This window comes from Orcinus orca, chromosome 4 (assembly GCF_937001465.1).
Source record: "Orcinus orca chromosome 4, mOrcOrc1.1, whole genome shotgun sequence".
Classification (NCBI taxonomy): domain Eukaryota; kingdom Metazoa; phylum Chordata; class Mammalia; order Artiodactyla; family Delphinidae; genus Orcinus; species Orcinus orca.
The window spans coordinates 134,557,652-134,579,959 of NC_064562.1; the positions used below are offsets into that span (position 1 = coordinate 134,557,652).

At 38.5% G+C, this 22,308-nt stretch overlaps 1 protein-coding gene and 1 long non-coding RNA gene across 2 annotated transcripts in view; one reads left to right on the forward strand and one right to left on the reverse strand.

The window, feature by feature from the left end:
* TNIP3 (TNFAIP3 interacting protein 3) overlaps window positions 1-22,308 on the reverse strand; it is a 59,462-nt gene that overhangs the window by 8,547 nt on the left and 28,607 nt on the right. The window contains exons 5-11 of the mRNA XM_033419342.2: window positions 21,429-21,536; window positions 19,255-19,383; window positions 14,610-14,729; window positions 11,593-11,718; window positions 7,476-7,526; window positions 6,238-6,336; window positions 3,287-3,347 (exon numbers count right to left, since the gene is read on the reverse strand). Of these exons, the coding sequence (XP_033275233.1) occupies window positions 3,287-3,347; window positions 6,238-6,336; window positions 7,476-7,526; window positions 11,593-11,718; window positions 14,610-14,729; window positions 19,255-19,383; window positions 21,429-21,536 (694 nt within the window). The remainder of the gene's footprint in view (window positions 1-3,286; window positions 3,348-6,237; window positions 6,337-7,475; window positions 7,527-11,592; window positions 11,719-14,609; window positions 14,730-19,254; window positions 19,384-21,428; window positions 21,537-22,308) is intronic.
* On the forward strand, window positions 2,465-14,656 carry LOC125964337 (uncharacterized). The gene is made up of 3 exons (XR_007477274.1): window positions 2,465-2,530; window positions 9,514-9,611; window positions 14,528-14,656. It is a non-coding gene; the product is annotated as an uncharacterized LOC125964337 (long non-coding RNA).

Here is a 22,308-nt window from a genome sequence, read left to right on the forward strand (position 1 = left end):
AGGCTCTAGCGGTAGCATAGACGTTTAGTCACCCACTTTGTACCCACTGTCCCTTTTAAAAATCACAAGGCTGCCACTCTATGTGTAGACATTGGAGCCACTATTTCAGGTTAAATTATAATAAGAGGAATAATTATAAAGGAAGATACTAAGATAAAAATATCCTACATATATTGGGGTCAGAAAAATAAATTTGTCAGGAGTAATAGAAAATTAATAAAAACCGAGAACTAGGACAATCTAGGAAGCATATGTACTAATTAATATTAATTTAAATATCCACATTTTAAAAAGGATCCTTTTTATTTAAATATAAATAAAATATTTTAAGTATTATATGAATAAAACGTATAGCAGTTTTCAGAAATAGCTTGTTTATAGATTATCAGAAACAGAGTCTAATTTTTCCACTCATTTTTCTTTCCATTGCTTGCATTTTGGTATTTCTAGTCCAAAACACAGGCTATATTGACTAGCAGTATATTCTTGAATAGTGGAGAATAAATGTATTGGTCACATGATGAGACAATAAAAATATCTTTATAATAAAAGCTCTTTAAACCCATATTTTTTTAACAATCAATACTACACAATTATTTTTAAGAACTCTGAGCAATTGTGTTGGATCGACAAAGCAAAAGGAGCTTTCCAATTAAATAAAACAAAAAATAACAAGATTCACTACCGAAATTAAATAATGGCACGTGGGATGTTTGTGACAAGGGTGATTTCAGAGCTTCTGCCAAGTGTCATGACCTGGCTTGAGCTTTGAAACAGCATCAGCTTTGGAAGCTAGAAAAGGGGCAACAGGAATTCCAAGCAGGTAGATTTTAAAGTAAGGAGGTTTCTTTCTATAATAGTCCCCTAGTCATGATCAGCCCTCTTCCCTGTAGACAAGCCACAGTCAGCTGCAGAGCAGCGCTGGTACGGAGGACAGGTTTCAAATGGTAATATAACCCTTCAGTTTCCACCAGGACTGCCCAAGCAAGATTTACCTCATAACACATTTATTATGCACTGATTCTTACATAGTACTGTGTCTTTTACCTGTGATATTCTAAGTGTCAAATGAGAAGCACAGATAATATATGCTATGAGTTCTTAGGAAGAAGAGATTATTGAGGGTTAGATACTAGACCTATAATTATCCAAGTTAAGACCCCCATTGTCATTTTTATATCTACCATTTTAGAGAGTTTTAATATAGTAAGAGAGGTAGCTTTTCAAGGGCCCTACAGGATATGATTCAAGCACAGGTTTTGAGGTGTTATATACCTGGAATCTAATCCCAGGGTTAAATCTTCCTAACTTTGTGATTTAGGCATGCTACTTAAATTCTCCAAGCCTCAGTTTCCTCATCTGTAAAATGGTATAATAATAAAACTTGCTTTATATCTGTAGACCCTGTCACACAACATGTTTATACATCACAGAGCTCTTATATTTCTTCCCAAGTAGACAAAAATCAGTAGGTCTCACACACTGACTATAAAATTATATTTTTGCATGTTATTTAGTTTTTGAAGATCATCACAATTCAGTCCTATTTTATATAGTCGTTAGTTTCTATTACTTTGGTCCAGGACGAATACTATAGTGATATATAAATGGCTTTATGATATTATCGAATTCTCTACTGCATAATTGTATTTTCTAGTGATTAAACTCCAACTCAGGAGAAAATATCTTTAATATTCATTCCAGACCAATATAATATAAAATGGGAAACTATAATTGGATGGCAACTCAGCTAATGTATTTCAGAAACACAGACATTATGCAACAATCATTATGGTTAATAGTATGTCTTTCTATTAAAAGCTCTCCTTTATGACTGGAACCCAAGAACTTCATTAAAACCAATGGTTATATTAGTAGTAGAAAGAAAAGAAAAAAGAAAGTCCTACAGTTTTCTGATAAATACCTAGACATTTTATTATAGAGTTCTCACTTTTTTTTTTTTTTTTTTTGCGGTACACGGGCCTTTCACTGTTGTGGCCTCTCCCGTTGAGGGGCACAGGCTCCAGATGCGCAGGCTCAGCGGCCATGGCTCACGGGCCCAGCCTCTCCACGGCATGTGGGATCTTCCCGGACTGGGGCATGAACCCGTGTCCCCTGCATCGTCAGGTGGACTCTCAACCACTGCGCCACCAGGGAAGCCCGAGTTCTCACTTTTTATCTTTCTTCTCCATAATGCTACTGTGAGCTATGGCCTTTGCCACTCTCAGTGCTGCTGTGTACAGCTGTCCAGGTTGTGTGCTGCACAACTGTAGGAGGCTCCATTTACGCAGACTACCATGAAAAGTCCTTGGACTTGTGAAGTTCCCAACTGGAAAATTATATATGGTATCCCCGGCTCTCTACTTCCACTCCAAAATGGATTCCTTGTACTAAACACTAGAATTCTGTGACCTCAGATCTGAACTAAATGAGATAACATTCCAAGTATGGCCTGAAATTGGAACATGGCTCCTCTTCAGCTTTTGTAGATAGATTCCAATCTCTGGAAATTAACAACTTAGAGTCACAGGTATGTGTCATATGGAATGTTAAACATGCAGCAGACATTGCTGACTTCTGATTATATGTGATGAAAACAGAAGAGGGATTATAATTATAGCCCAGTTTATTCAGCCCACTCCTGGGTGGCCTCATGAGACCAGAGAAACAAGCAGTAGAAAGTATAGCTTATGCTGGAAGGAAAGAAGAGAATGGTAAACCAAAGAAAAATAAGGTAAAAGAGTACTCTTAGTTGTGAGTACTTGGTAGGTGACTTTTCCATTTTTCTCAGCATACTTAGAAGTGGGCGTTGTGGGCAACTCTGGCCTAAACTTGGAGCCTGACACTTAGTCATTAGGGAACACAGCTCTGAGCCTTTGGTTTCCTCTGTCTGTCTGCCAGTGACATTTAAAACATCTGTCTAGCAAACTCAACCTGGAATAGTGGATGTGCATCTGTCTTTTGCAGCAGAATCACAGAACTTTGTTGTTGTTGTTATAATGCAGCTCTGCTGGAAGTTCTCATTTCTAACCCCGGATGGAATACTGACTCTGAGATGGAATAGGAACAGATGCCAGAACTGAGATCCATGCATTTCTGCATTCGAACATTTTCTTTTTCTAAAGTTCAATTTAACCCCAGGTGCATCACATTAGAGTTGTGTATGCAACTCAACTTTATAGTGGGTCCTCCCCGAGTATGAGTGAATGTATGTCGAGTAAACATCCCCAAAAGAGCCCATTAAAATGTAAACATGAAAGAATGCTCAATACAGCTGCGGTCTTACCATTCGCCTTGTCCTGCACATCTGGCGGAAACAGGTCGGGAGCATACCACTGACAGTCTGGCTGTGTGGAACAATAAAACATTATTATAGCAACGTGGGCTTCAAACCAAACATAGTGGTGTGTTACAAATATAACTACCCTATGTGGCTTTTGTTATGCAGGCAACACAAAAGGGGTTTCTATCCAGACCTGTGGCCAATCTTGCTCACCCCTCTTATCTCCCTCATCACTATTACCATCTCCCTACCCCCCTCCTAAATCCACTCTGTGTTCAGCCAGAATGTCTACTACTTTGCGATTGTGGCTTTTTTTTTTTTTTAAACCAGATGTGTTTTGGATATGTGCAGAAGTATAAAGACTTTTGTAAAACTTACTATAGCCCGTAAATAAAACAAAAGAATTTATCATCAACAATACTCTTTATAAAACCCTCGCACAGGAGGCAACAGGAAGACCAAGACAACAGTGTACAAGTTTAATGTTTTCTGGTGGCTCAAGGAAGAAATCTAAGCCATTACATGAGGACATGGCTTATAGAGGCTCAGGATGGTAAAGGAGTGAAAATCTTTCCCTTTGTACTGTTCCTCTGCAGAAACTATTCTAAATTGCTTAGTTTAGACTAGAAAGTCAGTGAGAAGAGAGGGCAGACTTGGATTTTTCTCTTGGGATTTTTTTCCCTAGATTTACACCAATTAAGAACAGCTAGACATTGAACATCAGGAAACCTGTTAAACAAATTGCATGAAATAAATCATAAACTATAGACCTGAATTTCAAAATACAGTTCCAAGGCCAGAATCTTTGTATTTAACCACTTAGAACAGAGGAATCTCAGCTTTCCCTGCCAAGGAGGTTGGTCTGTCTTCCTGCTCCAGATGCTTGTTCCTGCTTCCTCTACCTTCTCCCCAAGACCCAGAGAAGACAGGCCCTTTGTTCTATTATCCAATTACCACCTGAAAATAACTCAGGAGAATTTTCTCTAACAACGAGCCAATAGGGGGCATTTTACAGGGCTGCCAGACCACTGAAAGTAGCCTAAGAGTTCAATTATCTAAGATGCTAAGAAATGCTGCATTCGGTACTGCCTGACCCCACTTTACCCTCACTCAGACACCTAGGCTCCTGGCTCTTTTTGGTCCACAAAAAGCTAGAAGAGGAAATGAGCTCACCTCCGTTTTTCATCTCCTCGTTTATTTTTAGATGTCTCAAATAACACATAGGATAAGTGACGTGAGCCTCAGTTTTATATTCCAGGACAGTTGCCAAAAGAAGGTGAATATACCATAATTTTACAAACACTATCGCATGTGCTTTAATTCAGGCTTAGAAATAAGCATGAGACATGAAATATTCTTTTAAAATGAACTCTGGGAGTTTCTGTAATTTCTCTCCTTATACTGAGATTTTGTTTAAGTGAATACTGATTGAAAATGTAGTCGTTACATGGCGTGGAATCTTGTTTCAAATACAGACGTTTATTTGGTGATAATTTTAAGTGATCTGGACTGCCTTATCTTTTGTAATTGATAGAAAAGGTTTGATGAGCTTTTATAGTAGGTGAACTTCTGCCTTTTTTCCACAAACGAAGATTTGAAGAAAACAGTCATTTTTACTTGTAGGCAAACTTGAATGAGTCCTTGGATTTATAGTTAACCTTCCACGAGAGTATTTCCCCCAATTCCCTAACCTGCAGACAACTAAATTCCTTAGTAAATTTCTATCTCTTTGTTTCCCACAATATTAATTTCCTTCTACATTCTGAAAAAAATACAGAATGATAGCTGTGTTTGGAGATTCCCAGAAATGTTTCTAGTGAAAAGTAAAAAGTAAGCAAACGGGTAAAGAAAAAAGAAAATGGAGGAGGGAGAGCAGACAGAAGAAGCAACCAACAACAACACAAAAAGAACCAAATTCTCAGCTGTATGCTGTGTCACACCAGGGTCAACTAAGAGATGCTCATTAAATTCTGACATCCTTCCTTCCACCACCCAAAGAGTCATTATCTTTTCCCTTGGGAAAAGGGCTTCTGAGTCACACTCAAATACAAAAGTGTGAGAAGTTTCAGGCAACTTAGAGAACTATGTACTCCTTAAGTGTCCTGCTAGGAAAATCCTGCTAGGATTTAAAATCTCAGATTCTTTGCCTAATTAGAAACACAGTTAATAATAACTAAGGGGGAGAAGGTTGTCTGAGCCAATCCAAAATGCAGAAAAATGCATGATTTATTTCCTGTATGAAGATTCTGTCTATGTAGGCAAAAATAGAGAGCAGAGACAAACTTCCAGACCATGGGGGATGGTGGGTGGAACACTGTTATTGAGAAGGAAAGGGAGGGTGCTCTGGGTCTGACTTATTCAGGTTGACTGTCCAAAGCAATTTCACTCACAACTAACGGCTCCACTGCTCACTTCATTTTGCTTGGGTAGACAGCCATAGAGAGCAACTTAAGTGGGTCACTTTTTCTTGGATCCTTTAAGAAGATGCTTTCAACTGGAAAATGTCCAAAACTATTTTGCACAGATGTAGCAATATTCATAGTAGTTGAATATAAGTCTACAACTGAAAAAGGTATCACCCAGACTGTTTTGCTATATTCACTTTGCTTTTCTTTATACACGGAAATGTCTTTTCGGTAGAGTCAGGTATGCCATTAAAAATGACCCATATAAAGTGTTATATGTTTGTTCCTGGAATTTTAGCTCAATTCGATACCTTTCAGTTAATGTATTCCTATCTATACGTCCTATGGATACAGTGACCCAAAGATAATTATAATGTACATAGACCACTGTAACTCTGCAAATTAGAGGCTGAGATAAATAGAGGCTCTTTATGTAGACAGTATTATGTGCCAAAATTCCTGAGACAGACATCATTTCTACCAAAAGAGAATATTAGCACTTGTTAGAGATATAAGCACTTATTTGTTGCAATGAGAGCTCTTACTTACTGGGTACTTCTGTAGATCCTGCACAGCCCCAGGGCCTGTCGGTAGGCATGGATCCCGTAGGTGGAAATTCCAGCCATAGTTACTGGTTAGGAAATACATCTGAGGAGAACAATGCTGTTGGTTCATGGGAAGTGGGTGAAATTGGGGAATCACACCGACACTTGTTTTATACAACCACAAAGTTTGGTTAAAATCTTAAGGTTTAGCCTAAGTCTGGCATAATACTAATTCAAGATAGGAGGCCCATCAGTGCAGACTCTGGACTGATACAGATGAAGCTCACGGGCCAAATTTTACTGAAGGTGAAGCTGTAGCTACTTTTCCATGTTGAAGAAATTAGAAACACTTGAAAATGTATGTAGAGTTAACTTTGTATCTCTGAGTTATCTTCACAGAGTCCTTGCTTAAGAAGAACCAGCCTTTAAGCCATAAAATAAATTTTCTTCAACTGCAGCCAGAGACACTGATGACATAACTAAAGTCCAGAGAGGAAATTAGGAATTAAGAGAAACAATATTCATTCCTTAAGGCTACTAGCGAACCAATGGACTAGAATGCTCCAATACCCAAGAAGATACTCTACTTTCTCAAAAGAAGGCACAAGTCTTTGACGTAGTTTTCCACTGTTGTGGAAGCAACTGCAAGAAATACCAAGGAAATGTATTTCCCAGGTGTTTGTGAGTCTATGAAGAAATCTCTGTTTGCATGAACACACACTGAAGCTTGTGCTACTGTAAAAACGTGTTCTGTAACATGTGCTTTTCATGAGTGTTAGGGTTGAGAGGCCTTGGTGGTACCTAAGCATTAACTCTCCACTGACATTTTAGTTGACAATGAAAAGCATGAGTTGTCCTAGGCCATCTGCACCAGAGTTTGAAAATGCCTTCAATTGGGACCATGAGGACCTGCTGTATTTGGGAATAAATGTGTAAAACTTAAAGTTGGAATTTCAAACACGACAAGAGGTTGGGCTTCCCTGGTGGCACAGTGGTTGAGAGTCCACCTGCCGATGCAGGGGACACGGGTTCGTGCCCCGGTCCGGGAGGATCCCACATGCCGCGGAGCGGCTGGGCCCCGTGAGCCATGGCCGCTGAACCTGCGCGTCCAGAGCCTGTGCTCCGCAACGGGAGAGGTCACAACAGTGAGAGGCTCGCGTACCGCAAAAAAAAAAAAAAAAAAAAAAAAAAAAAAAAAAACACGACAAGAGGGCTGGTGAATTTCAGTAAGGATCAACATACCTGTTTTAATTGCCTTTCTAGTTTTTCTTTCTCCATCTGACCAGCTTTTATCTGTGGACAAAACAAAGGCATTTGTATATCAGAAAGAGCTCAAATGTTCTAAAGCTACTCTTGGCCCAGAGGGCAGTGATCTACTCAGAAATCAAGGGGGTGAAGCACTGATAACAGTCATGCCAACGAAAATAGCTGAGTTTGGGATTTTTCAGACAGGCACTGGTTCTATCTTGAAATTCCCAAATGAAGTTTGGAAAGTTGGATAGTTTAAAATTGTTATTCCAATTTGTTGGGGCCATTATAATTCTCAGTTTTAGGTTGATGTATTTAGCTCTAGCTATAAATATAGATATAGACATAGATATGGATATAGAAACAGCTTCTACTGCTTATTGAATGTAACTGGAATTGGTCAATTGTACAGTCAAAGGCTTCCACAATAAATTTTAAAAGTTGCATATGCACTTAATACATGCCAGTCAGTGATCTAAGTGCTTTACACTTAATAACTCACATTCAATCTTCCCAATACCCCTATGTGATACTTAACATTATTATTCCTGTTTTACAGACGAGGTCACTAAGGCATGAGATGCTGAGTAACTTGTTCAAAGGCACACTGCTACACTTCATGCTTCTCACTATTTGAGGCCCAACCTCATGCAGCAGAGTCACCTATGCTGGGTTCCCCCAACATCTGACACATCTAGGGAAAGCTGGTTTTCTTTGGACTCTTTAGTAATGCTATTGTCATCCCTATATCCCTATAAAGCAAGGTCAAATGTCCCCTACTGTATGATACCTTTCCAAGTCCTACCTATCAGAATTATTCTCTCCTTTGGTCCTCCCATATAGATAGCATTTTACATTTACTATATGACTTTTTATAGTCTAATGTGTACTATGTACAGTCAGTTCTCATGATTCATGGTAGTTATGCTCTATAAAGTCACTGTGAATACTGAAGTAGCAAACACTGCACCATTCTCCCAGGGAAATGCAGGCTTAGCTTCCTACCAGCTTCTGGTCATGCCATTTTTGTAAATCAATCAATACATAATTTTGTTTTATGTGTGTTCTTTTAAAGACACCTCATTTAATAAATATTATAGATCCATTAACATGGAACTCATGGCCAATAGCGCTATATTCATCCCTGAATGAAGCTTATCTGACACATGCCTTTTCTCCATTAGGCACATCACAGCCTTCCTGTGCTCAGGAACACTGGACAGCACTTCAGCACTATGCTTGGGGGCCATTTTAAAAAAATGAAATCACCGGGGGCTTCCCTGGTGGTGCAGTGGTTAAGAATCCACCTGCCAATGCAGGAGACACGGGTTCGAGCCCTGGTCCGGGAAGATCCCACATGCCGCAGAGCAACTAAGCCCATGGGCCACAACTACTGAGCCTGTGCTCTAGAGCACATGCTCTGCAACAAGAGAAGCCACCACAATGAGAAGCCCGTGCACCACACCGAAGAGTAGACCCCGCTCGCCACAACTAGAGAAAGCCCGCATGCAGCAACGAAGACCCAACGCAGCCAAAATTAAAATAGAATAAATTTATTAAAAAAAAGTGAAATCACCACCAAAAAGCACAAATATGTGAAAAATGTGGCACTATATAGACCATGAAAAGGACACTTTTTACAGTATGAGATCTGAAAGAAGAAGACAGCATCAACTGTTGGACCTCCACTGGGAACAAGTGTGTCAGGAAGCTCAAGTATTTTGCTGCTCTGTACAAGTTCACAAGTGACCTTAAAGGTGGCACAAGAATTGATTTTGGGGTGACAAATATATTTTAGTGAGTAGGCAAATTCACAAAAATGGAATCTGCAAAAATGATGAGGACAGACTATATATGTCCCCCTCATTATCTTGTGAGTCTTTTAATAGAATGGATCATTTTTTAGTTCCCTCACAGCATATAGCAGAATGCCTTGCAGAAAGAAAGCATCAAAATTAGATTATGAGGCACTGAATGTGGCAGGCTAATTATACAACTAAATGAAACTATTAAAAATTCTCCCTTCCAACAGATTATTTATGAAATACCTGTGAGCCATTACTTGAACTAGATGTTTCTGCATAGACTGTTTTTCACTTAACCCTGAGAACAACTTTGTGAAGTCATGAGGTAGGTATCATTATCTATATTTTACAGGTGAGAATGCTAAGAGAGGTTAAGCAACCTATTTTTAGAGACAGAGGTTTTAGAGTTATAAGAAACATTTTAGAGATCATCTACTCCAACGTTGTCATTTTACAGATGAAGAGAAGAAAGGTTGAATATTTGCCCAAGGTCCTCACTGATTGTCAAAGCAGGCATGAACATCGGGCTTTTATCCTTAAATATCTCCTAAGTATCTTTCACTTCACCACACTGACTGTTTTACCAGTCACTGCCTTAAAATGTCCTTCGTGATAGGAAGAATAAACTCTGGTATGTAAGCAACTAGTGGCAGATCGATTTGACCTAAAAATTCCTTTGGTCAAGTGGTCCGTTTGGACCACTGGTAATACGCTACTCAAATAAGGTAATGCCTGTTCTAACATGGCATTTAATCTGCTGTTAATACATTTAACATAGATTGTTAAACCATCTATTACATCCGGTGAATTCTGTCTTCCTTTCACCTGAGTAAATGAGACTTTTGAAGCATAAATGCTTGGATTATCATTATAAAGAAAATTTTGATAGTTTTAGCATATCACTAGGATCCTCCCCTAGTTCATAAGCAGTTATACTGTACTGTAATTAGACAATACATTTATTTTTTGATATCAATCAAAAATTACAGATAACACGGGAATGAAAATTACTGTGAATTATAGTCTATAATGTAAGTATCTGGTTGTGTGTTTCTGGCTGTACTACAGCTTTTATAAAGGCAAGAACATTGCCAGTCTAGACAAATATTTATCATCAATCTGAATTTAATGTAGTAGAATGAATAAAATTAAAATACGGCAGGAACTAAAATGATTTGTGCAGTGACAACTTCAAAAAAATTAAGGCAGCTTTGCATGTAAGGCATACAAATTGAGACAGTGATTTTCTCACCAAGAACGATCAGAACATTTTCTCACCCACTGTTGTAAAAGTATGTTGCATGAATTATTTTCAGAAAAAGCGTTGTATTATATTTTTACCGTTATTTTATTCCTTCCAGTTTCTTAGAAAGGAAATGGTTCTGCCAAATAATTCTCCATGTAAAACTAGAGATTTAAAGTTAATCCTTAAAAAAGATGTCAAAGAAGAAACTAAATTTAACTCACAATCTACTTTGTATTAGGAAGAAGGCGATGACAAAGAGTTTAAAATCTCTTCTAAGACTAAGAATCTTAAAGCTACAGAGCTGTCACAGCCTGTCCCACAACAATTCCTTATTTATTGAAAAACACTGCATAATTTTGCAAATTAAAAATTTCATGGTTCATTGTTTTTTTCTTAAGCCAGATTTGTGTTAACTACATTTCCCTCATCAACATCAATATTTACCCATCATGGCAACTTCCCGAGTCTATGTTTAATAAATTCTATTGCACCTAATTTTAGTATGCTTACATTTAATATTCTATTCTAATAAAGTGGCTAACATTATCTGGCTTCCTTGAGAGCACTCCAGTTACTTTAAATCTGGGAAACCACTGAACAAAATTCTTGGTTTCACTAGGTATATAAATGACATTTAGTATGTATGTTTTTAGAAGACAGGAACATTCCAACATAGCCCTTCAAAGAAAATGATAAGAATTTAGAAACAACTTCACTGTACTAGAGGGTTTTGGCTTTGAATTTGAGTGCTAGGTAGTTCCAACTCCCATTCTACCAAGATAAATATTATGAGAAAAAGATCAAAAGAATTGGATTTTATAAAAGAGTTTGGAATCCAATTTCTTGGAAAACTCCTTAATATACTTAAGATGAAAGAAATCTCTAGTCATTTTCATCTCTTTACAAGATTGTTTAAGAATGATTTCATCCCAGGTGCTAATCTCTCAAAAAAGAAAAAAAAAATCCAACAGCAATTAACAGAAGCCAAAATGTCTAGATTTTTAAATGAGAAAATAAAAATAAAATACATACGTGCTGGCAAAGATTATTGGACTTATACCTGAGAATTCAGCCTGTTCAACTGGGTTTGAGAAGTTTGATTAATTTGCTGTAGCTCCTCTTTTTCTTGACTAAGTCTTTCTCGGTCTGATCGCTCCTTTTTGAAGTCTTCTTCGTATATTTGCACCTAGGAAATATTAACTTACTGTTACTGCTAGCTTCCTTTTCTCTTAAGCCATTTAAATGAGTTCCGGAGAGGTGCTATCTGGGTTTGTCCAATCTGAGACATTCCGTCCTCTTTTCATGAATATTTCTTTATGGTGGGGCTCTATCTTGATACATATGACTATAATTTTACCTTTCACTTTGTTTATAATGGCAGTTCTCAACTTTTTTCTCCTTGAGCATATATCAGAAATTCATAAGTAAAGTAATAACATGGATATTTTGAAAATAATTCCCCTCCCCGATTTTTTATTGCATATTCCATTGTTGTGATGAAGCCTTGCTCCTCCCACCCCATCAGTGTTAAGTTTCACTGTTTTGGAGCAAATCATCCATCTCTAAAACAAGGCTTTGATGTATAAATACTGCTTGAAGTTCTGAAAGACAGTTTACTGACAATAGCTGCTAAGTGAAGCCACTAAATACTGACATGCCAAAGTTTCTAAATATAAATTATAAGTTTAGCACAAGATAGAAATGAAAGGCTCATGTATGTGGGAGAGCAAAGCATGTTTATTGAAAGATATTCACCAGAGTTGGCCTTTATAAGTAATTGTGGGAGTATATCATAAAAAAGAGTAACATTCTAGTGGAATGCCTCTCAAGAGGTACTCCAAATATTCCAGAAAAGTAATCAAAACAAACCCCCCCAAACCAGATTTAATTATTGTTGTTTTAATTGGCGTGGTGTTAGCTGATGGCTTGGAGACTAGAATGTGGAGTTATGAAAACAAATGAAGCTTAAGAAATGAAGCAAAGGATTTCCTCTAAAACCAGATTTAAACTACGACTTACATGGGAACCTAGTAGCTAGATTTCATCTATTAAAGTTAATGCACATTGCACCACTATCAGCAACAGTGCAACAAATTTTAACTACAGGATTATCAATTTTAAGTCAATAATAATAGAACAAAATGTAATAGGCAAGGGGGGGGAATTAAATATTTTACATGGATCTAGATGCAGATAGACATATTTAATTTCAAGGCTTTATTCACCAGAAGGTTGCAAGGGAACTATACCCAGCCAGTCTGATATTTTGTTTTGGGGTGGTTTTTTTTTTTTTAGTTGAGAGCTGAGGTTCAAATCCAGACACAGTTAAACCAATGCTCTGTAAATAATTACCAGAGGCATCTGAAGTGGGAGAAGTCCATCTGATTAGAACAGATGGACGCTCTTTATCAAACACAACACTGATAGCGATTTCAGCACTTAGATGGCCAAGATTCGAGCTCAGTTTCTTTGTGAATTTAAATCCTTTAGGGTTTCACACAGCACTTGGTGATGTAATGATTGTGGGTACCCAATTAGAAATGTGCACAGTTAAAATGTGAATGCCGAAAGCTAGCAAAAGGGCCATACAGAAATGAAGGAGACGGATTCTGGTCTACTCTTGGGGTTTATGAGAAGAAGAATACCTGCCATTGTCTGTATCAAATACGAATTAAACCTTTACTGTAAACACGTGTAAGAGCAACTCTCTCACATGTGGTGTACATTATACGGGAGCACTGAAGATGACTCAGGTGTCTGAACGTAAGCAGTACCTTTTTCAGAGGAATCCTGGCTAGAGCCAGTGGTACTCTAGGGGATGAGAATTTGGCAGTTTTAACACTCTGATTATGCACTTATTCTTTCCATGGGTCTATTTTCAAGCTCTATATTTGATCCTGAATGTAACGAAGCAGATTATTTCAAACTGAGTTGATAGAAGAGAAAATCCAACTTTATGTCAAATGCTCTGAATTTTTTAGATTTATAGATAGGTTACTTCCTATGAAGTAATAACAATAAAGTAAACAACAACAACACTATCACAATTGCTCTATTCTTCCTTGTATTGCATCAGGAATCCTAGTAATTGGCACTTGCTCAGAGCAAAACAGCCAACAAGTCATACCCAGGGGCATCAGAAAATAATACTTCCCGGCTCTTTGTTCTATGTCACCCTATCCCCTGCCCCTGCCATTGCTAACATATTTCTGACAATGTGTGCTTCTGGGATTGGAATTCCTATATTTCCTGTACTTATCAATATCACTATGAACTGTTCCAGCCCTTTGCTTATATTAGTTTATTTAACCTCTTACAGGAAAAGAGATGTGATATGCATGGGTGGCTCCTCAGCTAAGCCAGCTCCAGCTGGGTGAGCTAAAATTAGCCTCAAGTAGTTTAGGCAGTGCTATATCCCCACAGCCCTGTGCTGCTGGTGCATGCAGGAGCTTAGAGAGAGCATCCTTTACTCTTGCTGTGCACTTGGAAACAGTGAGTGAAGCTGGGTGAGTTAGGAGGAGGAAACCATTGTACATCAGGAAATTCCTAGGTAGTGCCATCTGTATGCAGGGACAGATGAACAGACCTGGCTCTTCAGTGACTATGACCAGTGCAGAGTATTCCCTTTAAAACTGCCCTCATTGTTCAAAAGCCCAGAGGCCTGCAGCTACAGAATAATAGCCCGGCTGCTACCATTTTCTGAAAAGGTCCAGAGTTTGGGTTAATAGTGTCTTCAAAATAAATCATGTCTACATGAAACCCTCTAGACCCAGTGCTAATAGAATTTCACTAAAAGGTTAATTAGCATGCCCCCTTTTTAAGTGTATAATCTTGGGCGAGCCACTTAATCCATCTGAAACTCAATTTTCTCTTTTTTATTTTTCTCTTTTTTTTCTCTAGAGTTGGACTAGCTGATCTATATTTTCCCATAAAGCTTTGAAATTAGGTAATTCTAATTAAAATACATGCAAAAACCTTTGACATGTTTTGAATAGGAGGACTTCCGGAAATGGCTAAAGCAGCATGAACAATGGGCCCTAAGTTCTCCACGTGACCGCTCCACTTTCAACTTCTCACCTGCTGTTTGAGAACTTCCATTTCTGTTCTCATCTCCTCATGGCTGCACTCCATTTCAGACTTCCGCAAACAGTCCTCAGGAGATGAAGAACACTCCATTTTCAAGGCATCCTGAAGAGCCTGTGTTATAAGATAAGCACACTGTTGACCTGAGAGTTGCCACACCACATGAATTTCTCTACAATTCCTACAGTCATCTCAAGTGCACTCATAAGGTAGAATTTCATTTTTAATGCTACCTTCATCACTGAGTAACTTTCTTCATATATGCATTTTTTTTTTTTCAGAATCTCCATCTTTTCTCCATGATGGTGCTTATGTTATTCAACTCTCATTGTTACTTGAGAAGGCTTTGGTGTTAGAGATCCTTCCACCTAGCCAACCATGAGTGGAAAACAGATACATAGCCTTTCTCTAGAGTCTGCTTCAGTCAAATATATGCTCCATCAATAAGGCTCGAACTTCAGGGAGCATCAGAATCACCTGGAGAGGTAGCAAACATGCCCACGCCTGGGCATTGCCTCCAAGGATCCTGAATCAGTACATCTGGAAGCAGGGCCTGAGAATCTGCATTCCTCAAAAGCTGCCATTCCTGCTCTCAGATGACATTTAAAAAAATATATCTTCATTGAAGCATAATTGCTTTACAATGGTGTGTTAGTTTCTGCTTATAACAAAGTGAATCAGCTACACATATACATATATCCCCATCAGATGACATTTTGAATGATATATTTCTGCTATATAACCATGTCCCTTACAGGAGAGAGGGAAACTCACATAAATGGGAACCCAGGCAGATTCATTATCCATTGTTGTACAGTTCTGCTCTGTACTCCTTTAGCATGACGTGCCTTGGCCTAGACACAGTCATAATTATTCTCCAATAAAACACCCACTAACCCACTAGAGGGTGGAGAGAGTGCTCTGCTTTCTTGACATGCAGTACAACTTGGTGTTTTCACCGCGGGGTGAGGAAGTGAAGCAAATAAGAGACACTTAGATTTGCCAACCAGATCATCATCCTTACTCATAATTCCATGGCACTCTTACATATACTATACTTTTTCAGATTATATGAAAGACACTGTCTCTATTCTGAAGACTTTGGGCTCATGATGAGTTAAATAAAACGGCCGCCAAAAACTGTGACAGAACATACCTCATCCTGTTGTGGTTTCAGAGCCCACACACAATGTGACTACTTGCTCATTATCAAATGAGTCCTCTATACAAATAGAAAGGTTCACTTCCAAAGCTCCAAGACTTTACTGCCTCTGTATTTCTTTAGTAGCTTCGATGGTGTTCCTTTGATGATTCTATTAGTAACTCACTTCCCTGCATTACTACACAATATGGTCATAAGGATAGAAAAGAAAAGCAAATTTAAGGTCTTAAATATGCATAGTGAAGATTAGAAGTTTCCTAATAGAATGTCTTATAGTCTAGCCTGATGTAAATACCATTTTTCAGGAAGTTGTAAGACAAACAAGAACTTTTTTCTTCCTCCAAGAATTATGAGACAACAGAAGTTGTTTAATAATTTATGTTTTGTTAGAATTTATTGCTAAGCTACATAGTTCTAGGAATTATCATAATAGTTATATTTTTAAAACATGTGTCACTAGTAATAGAATCTAGGGTGGGGTAAACCAAGTGAGTCAAGATAATCAAATATGCTGGTTCTATATCCTACAGCTATGAATAGACTACTTTTGTAGGTTTTGTAATATCTGAATTTTCTGATCTACCTTTCATGCTACTCAGACTTCTAGAAATTTTGCAAATGAGTCATAAACGAAAGGCGAGTCTAGTAGACATTTATTCCATCTTGGGGTTTTCCAACTTCCTTGAACAAACACCTGTAACCTACTCTAGAGCAGCAGTTTACCATAAGCACAGATATACTAAACAGATCTACCCATCTCACAATGGCAAGATGTCAGACACATCAGTTTTGCCCATGGGTGGCCCTGGTTGACTAGCCTCAGGTAATTTCTCTCACTTTGATCAAACATCTGGCTTCTCTGTCAAGAACCTGATGAAAACAATGCCCTTAGGTATCTCCCTCAAAGCAAATAAGTAAAATTCAGTACACATAGTTGTGTGAACTTCTGAAAACCATATGTTAATTGCTAAGGTGACATGCTACCAATTTCTGCTGAGACCGGGTCAGCAGGCAGTGGGTTTGTGCAAGCGGGGTGGACCCCAAATTTCCATGCTGTAATGAATGGTGCACACAATTAGCTACCCAAATCATCATTTTGAGTAACTTCTATTTATTACAGTGGTAAAAGAGAACAGAAGAAAAATCTATACTGTAAAATAATAATTTCTTACATTTCATTAGACACTAATACTAAATGAGAAAAAACCTAAATGAGAAAAAAATCTCTTTGCACTAAATGAGAAAAAAATGAGAAAAAAAAATCTCTTTATAGCTCATCACTTTCTATGTTTTTAAAGTGACAGTTGAAGGTATAGATGTGTGAGATGAAATCTTTTCTGGCTTGAAGTACCTTTTATTTTTTCTTATTACTCATAAGTAATGTGTTACGCCTATTAAAACATGAATCTCAGGGCCAAAATTGGCTACTGAACATATTATGTACCAGCAAATTACATTAATTAGTTACTTCATCCATTCATCCAGTCAACAAATATTTAAGAACATACTATGAGCAAGGCCCTGTTCTAGGCACTTGGAATGTAGCAGTGAACAAAATAGAGAAACTCAGGGTCCCATTATGACTGTTGTCTTTGTGAGTCCCTTCCTCCAAATAAATATGTAGTAAAACTATATATTATAATTGCATTCTTACAAAGATGACTATGTTAATATGAAAATATATTTTCAACCTCATACTTTAGTTTTTTTCCTCTGACTTTAAGAGAAATTAAGCATATTAATGGGCCACTATAAGTATTGTGGGCCCTCAATACTGTGTCCACCTTGCCTGGGAGAGAAATCTGCCCTGCAAATATCCTGCCCACATGGAGCTTACAATCAAGACTGGGAGACAGGAAACAATTAAGATAATAAATATGAGACGTTATGCATATACTAGAATGCAATGAATTCCAAGGAAATATTAAAACAGGAAATATTAGAAGTGGAGTATGTAATTTTAATTAAGATAACCAGAAAAATCCTCTTTGAGAAGATGACAAGCTCTGAATTTTACTCAAATTAATTTTTCTCATTGAGATTTTATGATTATAATCATGATTTTTAAAGTTTTTACTAATTAAAAAAGATTTTCTATAAACACACCTACACAAAAATGAAGGTTATACATGGGTTTGAGTAAAAAACAGAGTTCTCAGCTGTTTTAATTTCTACAGGCTTTATATCCTTGTGCCTACATTTATAGAAATAGAGAACAGAAGAAAACTGATAAGTAATAACATATCAAAAATGGGAGAGATTTCAAATATAATCTCAATTAATGTCAGTTCCTCTAATTCATTTGCAAAGGATTTCCAGCAGTGATTAAGACAGAAAATTCATTTGCCCTGAACTTGTATCTCTGAACATTGTTTTTCTCTCTTAAACGACAGAGAAGTACATGGTTTACGAAGTCAATCTCCAATTTCTCATTTTCTCCTGAATAATAACTTGCCCCATAAACAGATCAAACATAGCATCACATTTGTAAAGCACCCCAGGCATATAGTTAACACTTTGGGGATATTTAAGTTACACCTCTGAACACTACTTAACTACAAGATGGCACACGGTCCCAAAGGCAAGCACTGAGCACGTGTTTAAGGCCAGTCAACCACCTACTCTTTTTTTAGAAGATAATTTCTGTTACTTTGGTCAAGAAATATCTAGCTTGAGAGATGACTATCTCAACTCAACCATGTATTACTACATATTACTACGGTCCACATACGATGTGGCTCTTGGAAAAGTCAACAGCAAAGGATTTAATTTTTTTCCCTGAACAAGTCAGCAATCCCTCCCCCCAAGAAAATTAAGGTTTAGTCCATTAAAACAACACACACACACACACACACACACACACACACACTCACTTACATGTCGTCCTTTTGCAGCAATTCACAGGTAGCTCCTTTGAATAGTTGTTGGAGCAAAGGCATTAAATCACCAGCATTTTCTTAATAGACCTACACACTACTCCCCAGCCCCCCATTAAAGGTGAGTTTTAGGCTTATTCTCAGGAAGGCCGCCATCTCATTTTTGGATTTGGCATTTAGTTTGCTTCCATATAGTCTGTATTACACTCAGGAGCTCCACAGTGATGATTTTAAAGAGCAGCCTGTTTTCCTCAGGAAACTTTCGCGGTTGACCAAGAGATAACGCTACTATTCGCAAACACCCACTTGCTTTATGTGGTTCTTTGATCTACCAAAAAAAAAAGTTCTTACTCTCTTCTATACTTTCTCCTTATCTCTTCTTTAATGACAATTCTTTGCAGAGACATGAATTCCCCCCAAAATTCTTAGCCAAGTATGGCTGAACGAAGCAGATAGGAGTGATTTATGCAATTACAGAGACCTCCGTGCAAGCCCCCGAGACTGAGCCGCATTGCAGTGTGGATTTTGCTGTGAGCCTCAGCCCAGAAAGTGCTCTTTATACAGAAACCTCTCATCTCTCCAGCTTCACCTGGCCTGATACCTTATTGAGGCGTTTTATTTCACATTCAAAGTGTTGCTTCTTCTGGCTTGCGAGAGCAATTTTTTCCTTCAAAAGCGTATTCTCTCTCTTCAATTCATGTAATTCTTCATTTAGGCTCTCCTTTTCCTTCTGAAGTAGAAAGCAAGAAAACAAATTCAAAATCAATAAAATTCAGATGAGATGATATTGTAGGAATACTTCTGAAATAAAAAGCAAACAAAAAACAGGACCTGCTAGATTTTCACTTAACATTCCATTTGAGCAATAATCTCTGGGTGGAGGTCAGGATTAGGATAGAAGAAATTTTTATGTTATCCTTACTGCTACTATGTTTTGCGAACCCAGAACAAGCTATCAAAATCCCCACTCCTCACTTTCAAGGGTCAAATGGGTCTGCAGAAAAAGCTACTTGCTCTTACAAGGTGATGAAAGAGTGACTCACTAAAAATAACTGAAAGTTCTAATATGCAAAGTGTCATTGCAACAAAAAATACCAAATATCTCAAAGCCCAATCCTGCATCATTCAGGACTGGTGAGAGACAAAGAAGAGGATAAAAGATAAAACCTCAGGCAATAAGACATTTCACCACAGATAATTATTCAGAGCACTGTATTGTTCTGATGATTACTTTTAAAAGGTAGAGATGAGCTAGTCCAACTGCCATCACTCCTCCACTTTTCAGATCACCTTCAAGGAATCCAGTGTTTTAAGTAACTGAAGCAAGGTCGGTGGCTTAGACAATAACAGGATTCAGACAACATCTGCCTCCTATCTCTTAATTTTATATTCTGGACAGTAAACTTTTTGTGGAGTGAATTGAATTTTTAACGAGACTGCAGTTTTAACCCAGTAAAATAAACATTCTGGAATTTAGGTAAATCAAGATGAGGAAATAGCTAAGATATACGTTAAAGTATATTATTTTAATAGCTAATATTTCCCATCACAATGATTAAAGAAATCTACTTTAGGTGAGTCGTTTTTTTTAAAAGTGAAAACACTTCTCTTTGCCTTTGTTTAAACAAAATAGGTCCATGTGTACACAGAAAATTTAGCAATCTTTTTCTAACTCAGCATAGTTTAAGAGAAAATTATTTCCACAAGAAAATGGTCCCAACTGCATAGGGAAGAAGTTACCATGATTCCTGTGCTGCATGTAAATGGAACCGAAAGGGACTCTTACGTGGCAGAAAGGGAGTTGCTAAGCAAGGAAGGGAACCTGAACTGATGATGTCTGCACTGATTGGTGACATTGCCTTAAGATTTATGCATGTTTTAAAATACAGCTGCTGCATCACAATATTAGTCACAAGACTTCACCTGAGAAAATCTACCCTTCTCGTTCTTTCCTAACATGCCTGAAAAAAATGAGAGGCCATTAGAGCTCAAGGGCCTCCTCCCATTTTCTACAAATCCATGTAGTCCCATAACTAGAAGTAAAACCGGGAATCTATTTTAAGAGAGGCCATCACCTCAATGGCCACCTTCTAGTTCTCAGGAGGATTAAAGGGGCCTTCCAATCTGGAGACTGGGCTCAAGTCCTATTTTTCCATGTGCTACATTATTGACATTAAGTCATCTAAGCCCTACGTCTCAGCCTTCTCATCTTTAAAACGGCAAAAATAAGAGTTTCCTCACAGATGGGCTGAGGATGTTAAATGAGACGATGAGGGTGAGATACTTTTCAAAAGTGTTATATTTTTAAGATGACAAAGGTAATACTTATTTGTAAAGCTCTCTGTAAGCTGAAAAGCAGCTGTACAAATACAAGGAATTGTCATATTATCAACACTGGTAATAAAAATGATTAGTATGAGTAAAAGCAAAAACGCAAAATGAATTTTCTCCTAGGCTGCAACGTCCGAGAAAGATACCCCAAAGCCCTGGCTCAGTTCTGCCCGCGGGTGGAGCCGGGCAAATTAAGGTCTGCCTGTTTGCGCGACACAGAAGGAAGTGAGCCGGCCCCTCCTGCCCTCTGATTCTAGAGAAGTGGCCCCTATTTTTGGCTCTGGGGACTTGCGTAACCCGTACACCCTTGCCCATCGGTCACCGCTCTGCAGAGGGTTGATTTGAATAAACGGTTGGTTCTCAGCCGTCTGGAGGCAGGGCCCCCCCCTTCCCCCTACCGCGCGCTCCTGGGGGCAGGGAGGTCGCTCCCCGAGCCCCGCCCACCTCCTCGCGCTGCTGCAGGTCGCTCTCCCTCTGGCTCTGCTGCAGCTCCTTCTCCAGCGTGCCTAGGAAGCTTTCTGCGGTGTCCAGTTTCGTTTTCAGCTCTGCGACCTGAAGAAGTGGTTCACAGACAGCTGCAGACACCTCGCCTGAAGCCCACAACCCCCTGGATTTATTCCCAGCCTAAGCACCCGGGGACAGAACTGGCTCAGTCTTGGGCATCCCCTAGGCAGTGGCTCTTCTTCCCACCGCCCCAAACCAAGATCGGGTCTTTTGCTTTTAAAAAGAAGTTTCCTCTACAAGAGAAAAAAGCAAACACCAAAACGGCCTCCAGCCTCCTTTCTCTAGACCACACCACTTTCGAGGAAATAAACCCATAGACCTTAAGGGAGCCTTCTAGGCTTGTCATTCTATTCTCAGGTCGCAAGGTGTACCTCATCTGATCTGAAAAGGACAGCGAAGGATAGGGGATAAGTGAATATACCTACCTTGCCGAAAACAGACGTGACCTTTAACTCATCAGTAACCTGCAGCATTTGACCTGCTACTAAATGCCAAATTAGTCATCTGAGTGCCAAGGGTCCAGAAAAGCCTTAGGGACAGGCGCTTCATCAAAGATGGGAACTGTGACCATTGTTAACCCTGGGTCTTCATGCAGCTGCAAGCCGTTCAGGAAGGCAGCTTAAACAATTTTCTCTGGGATCATGTGCTTTAAAATTTGGAGATCCCAAAGCTGTCCAGACCGAATATTATAAGGTGGCTTGACCATGGCTTGGTGTAGTGAAACGTTACCCTGCTCTTTCCAAATTTAATACTCTGAGTATCAAAATGAGGAAGAAAAGAGCAATACTAATGTACTTCTCATGTGTGGTCAAGTTTCTTG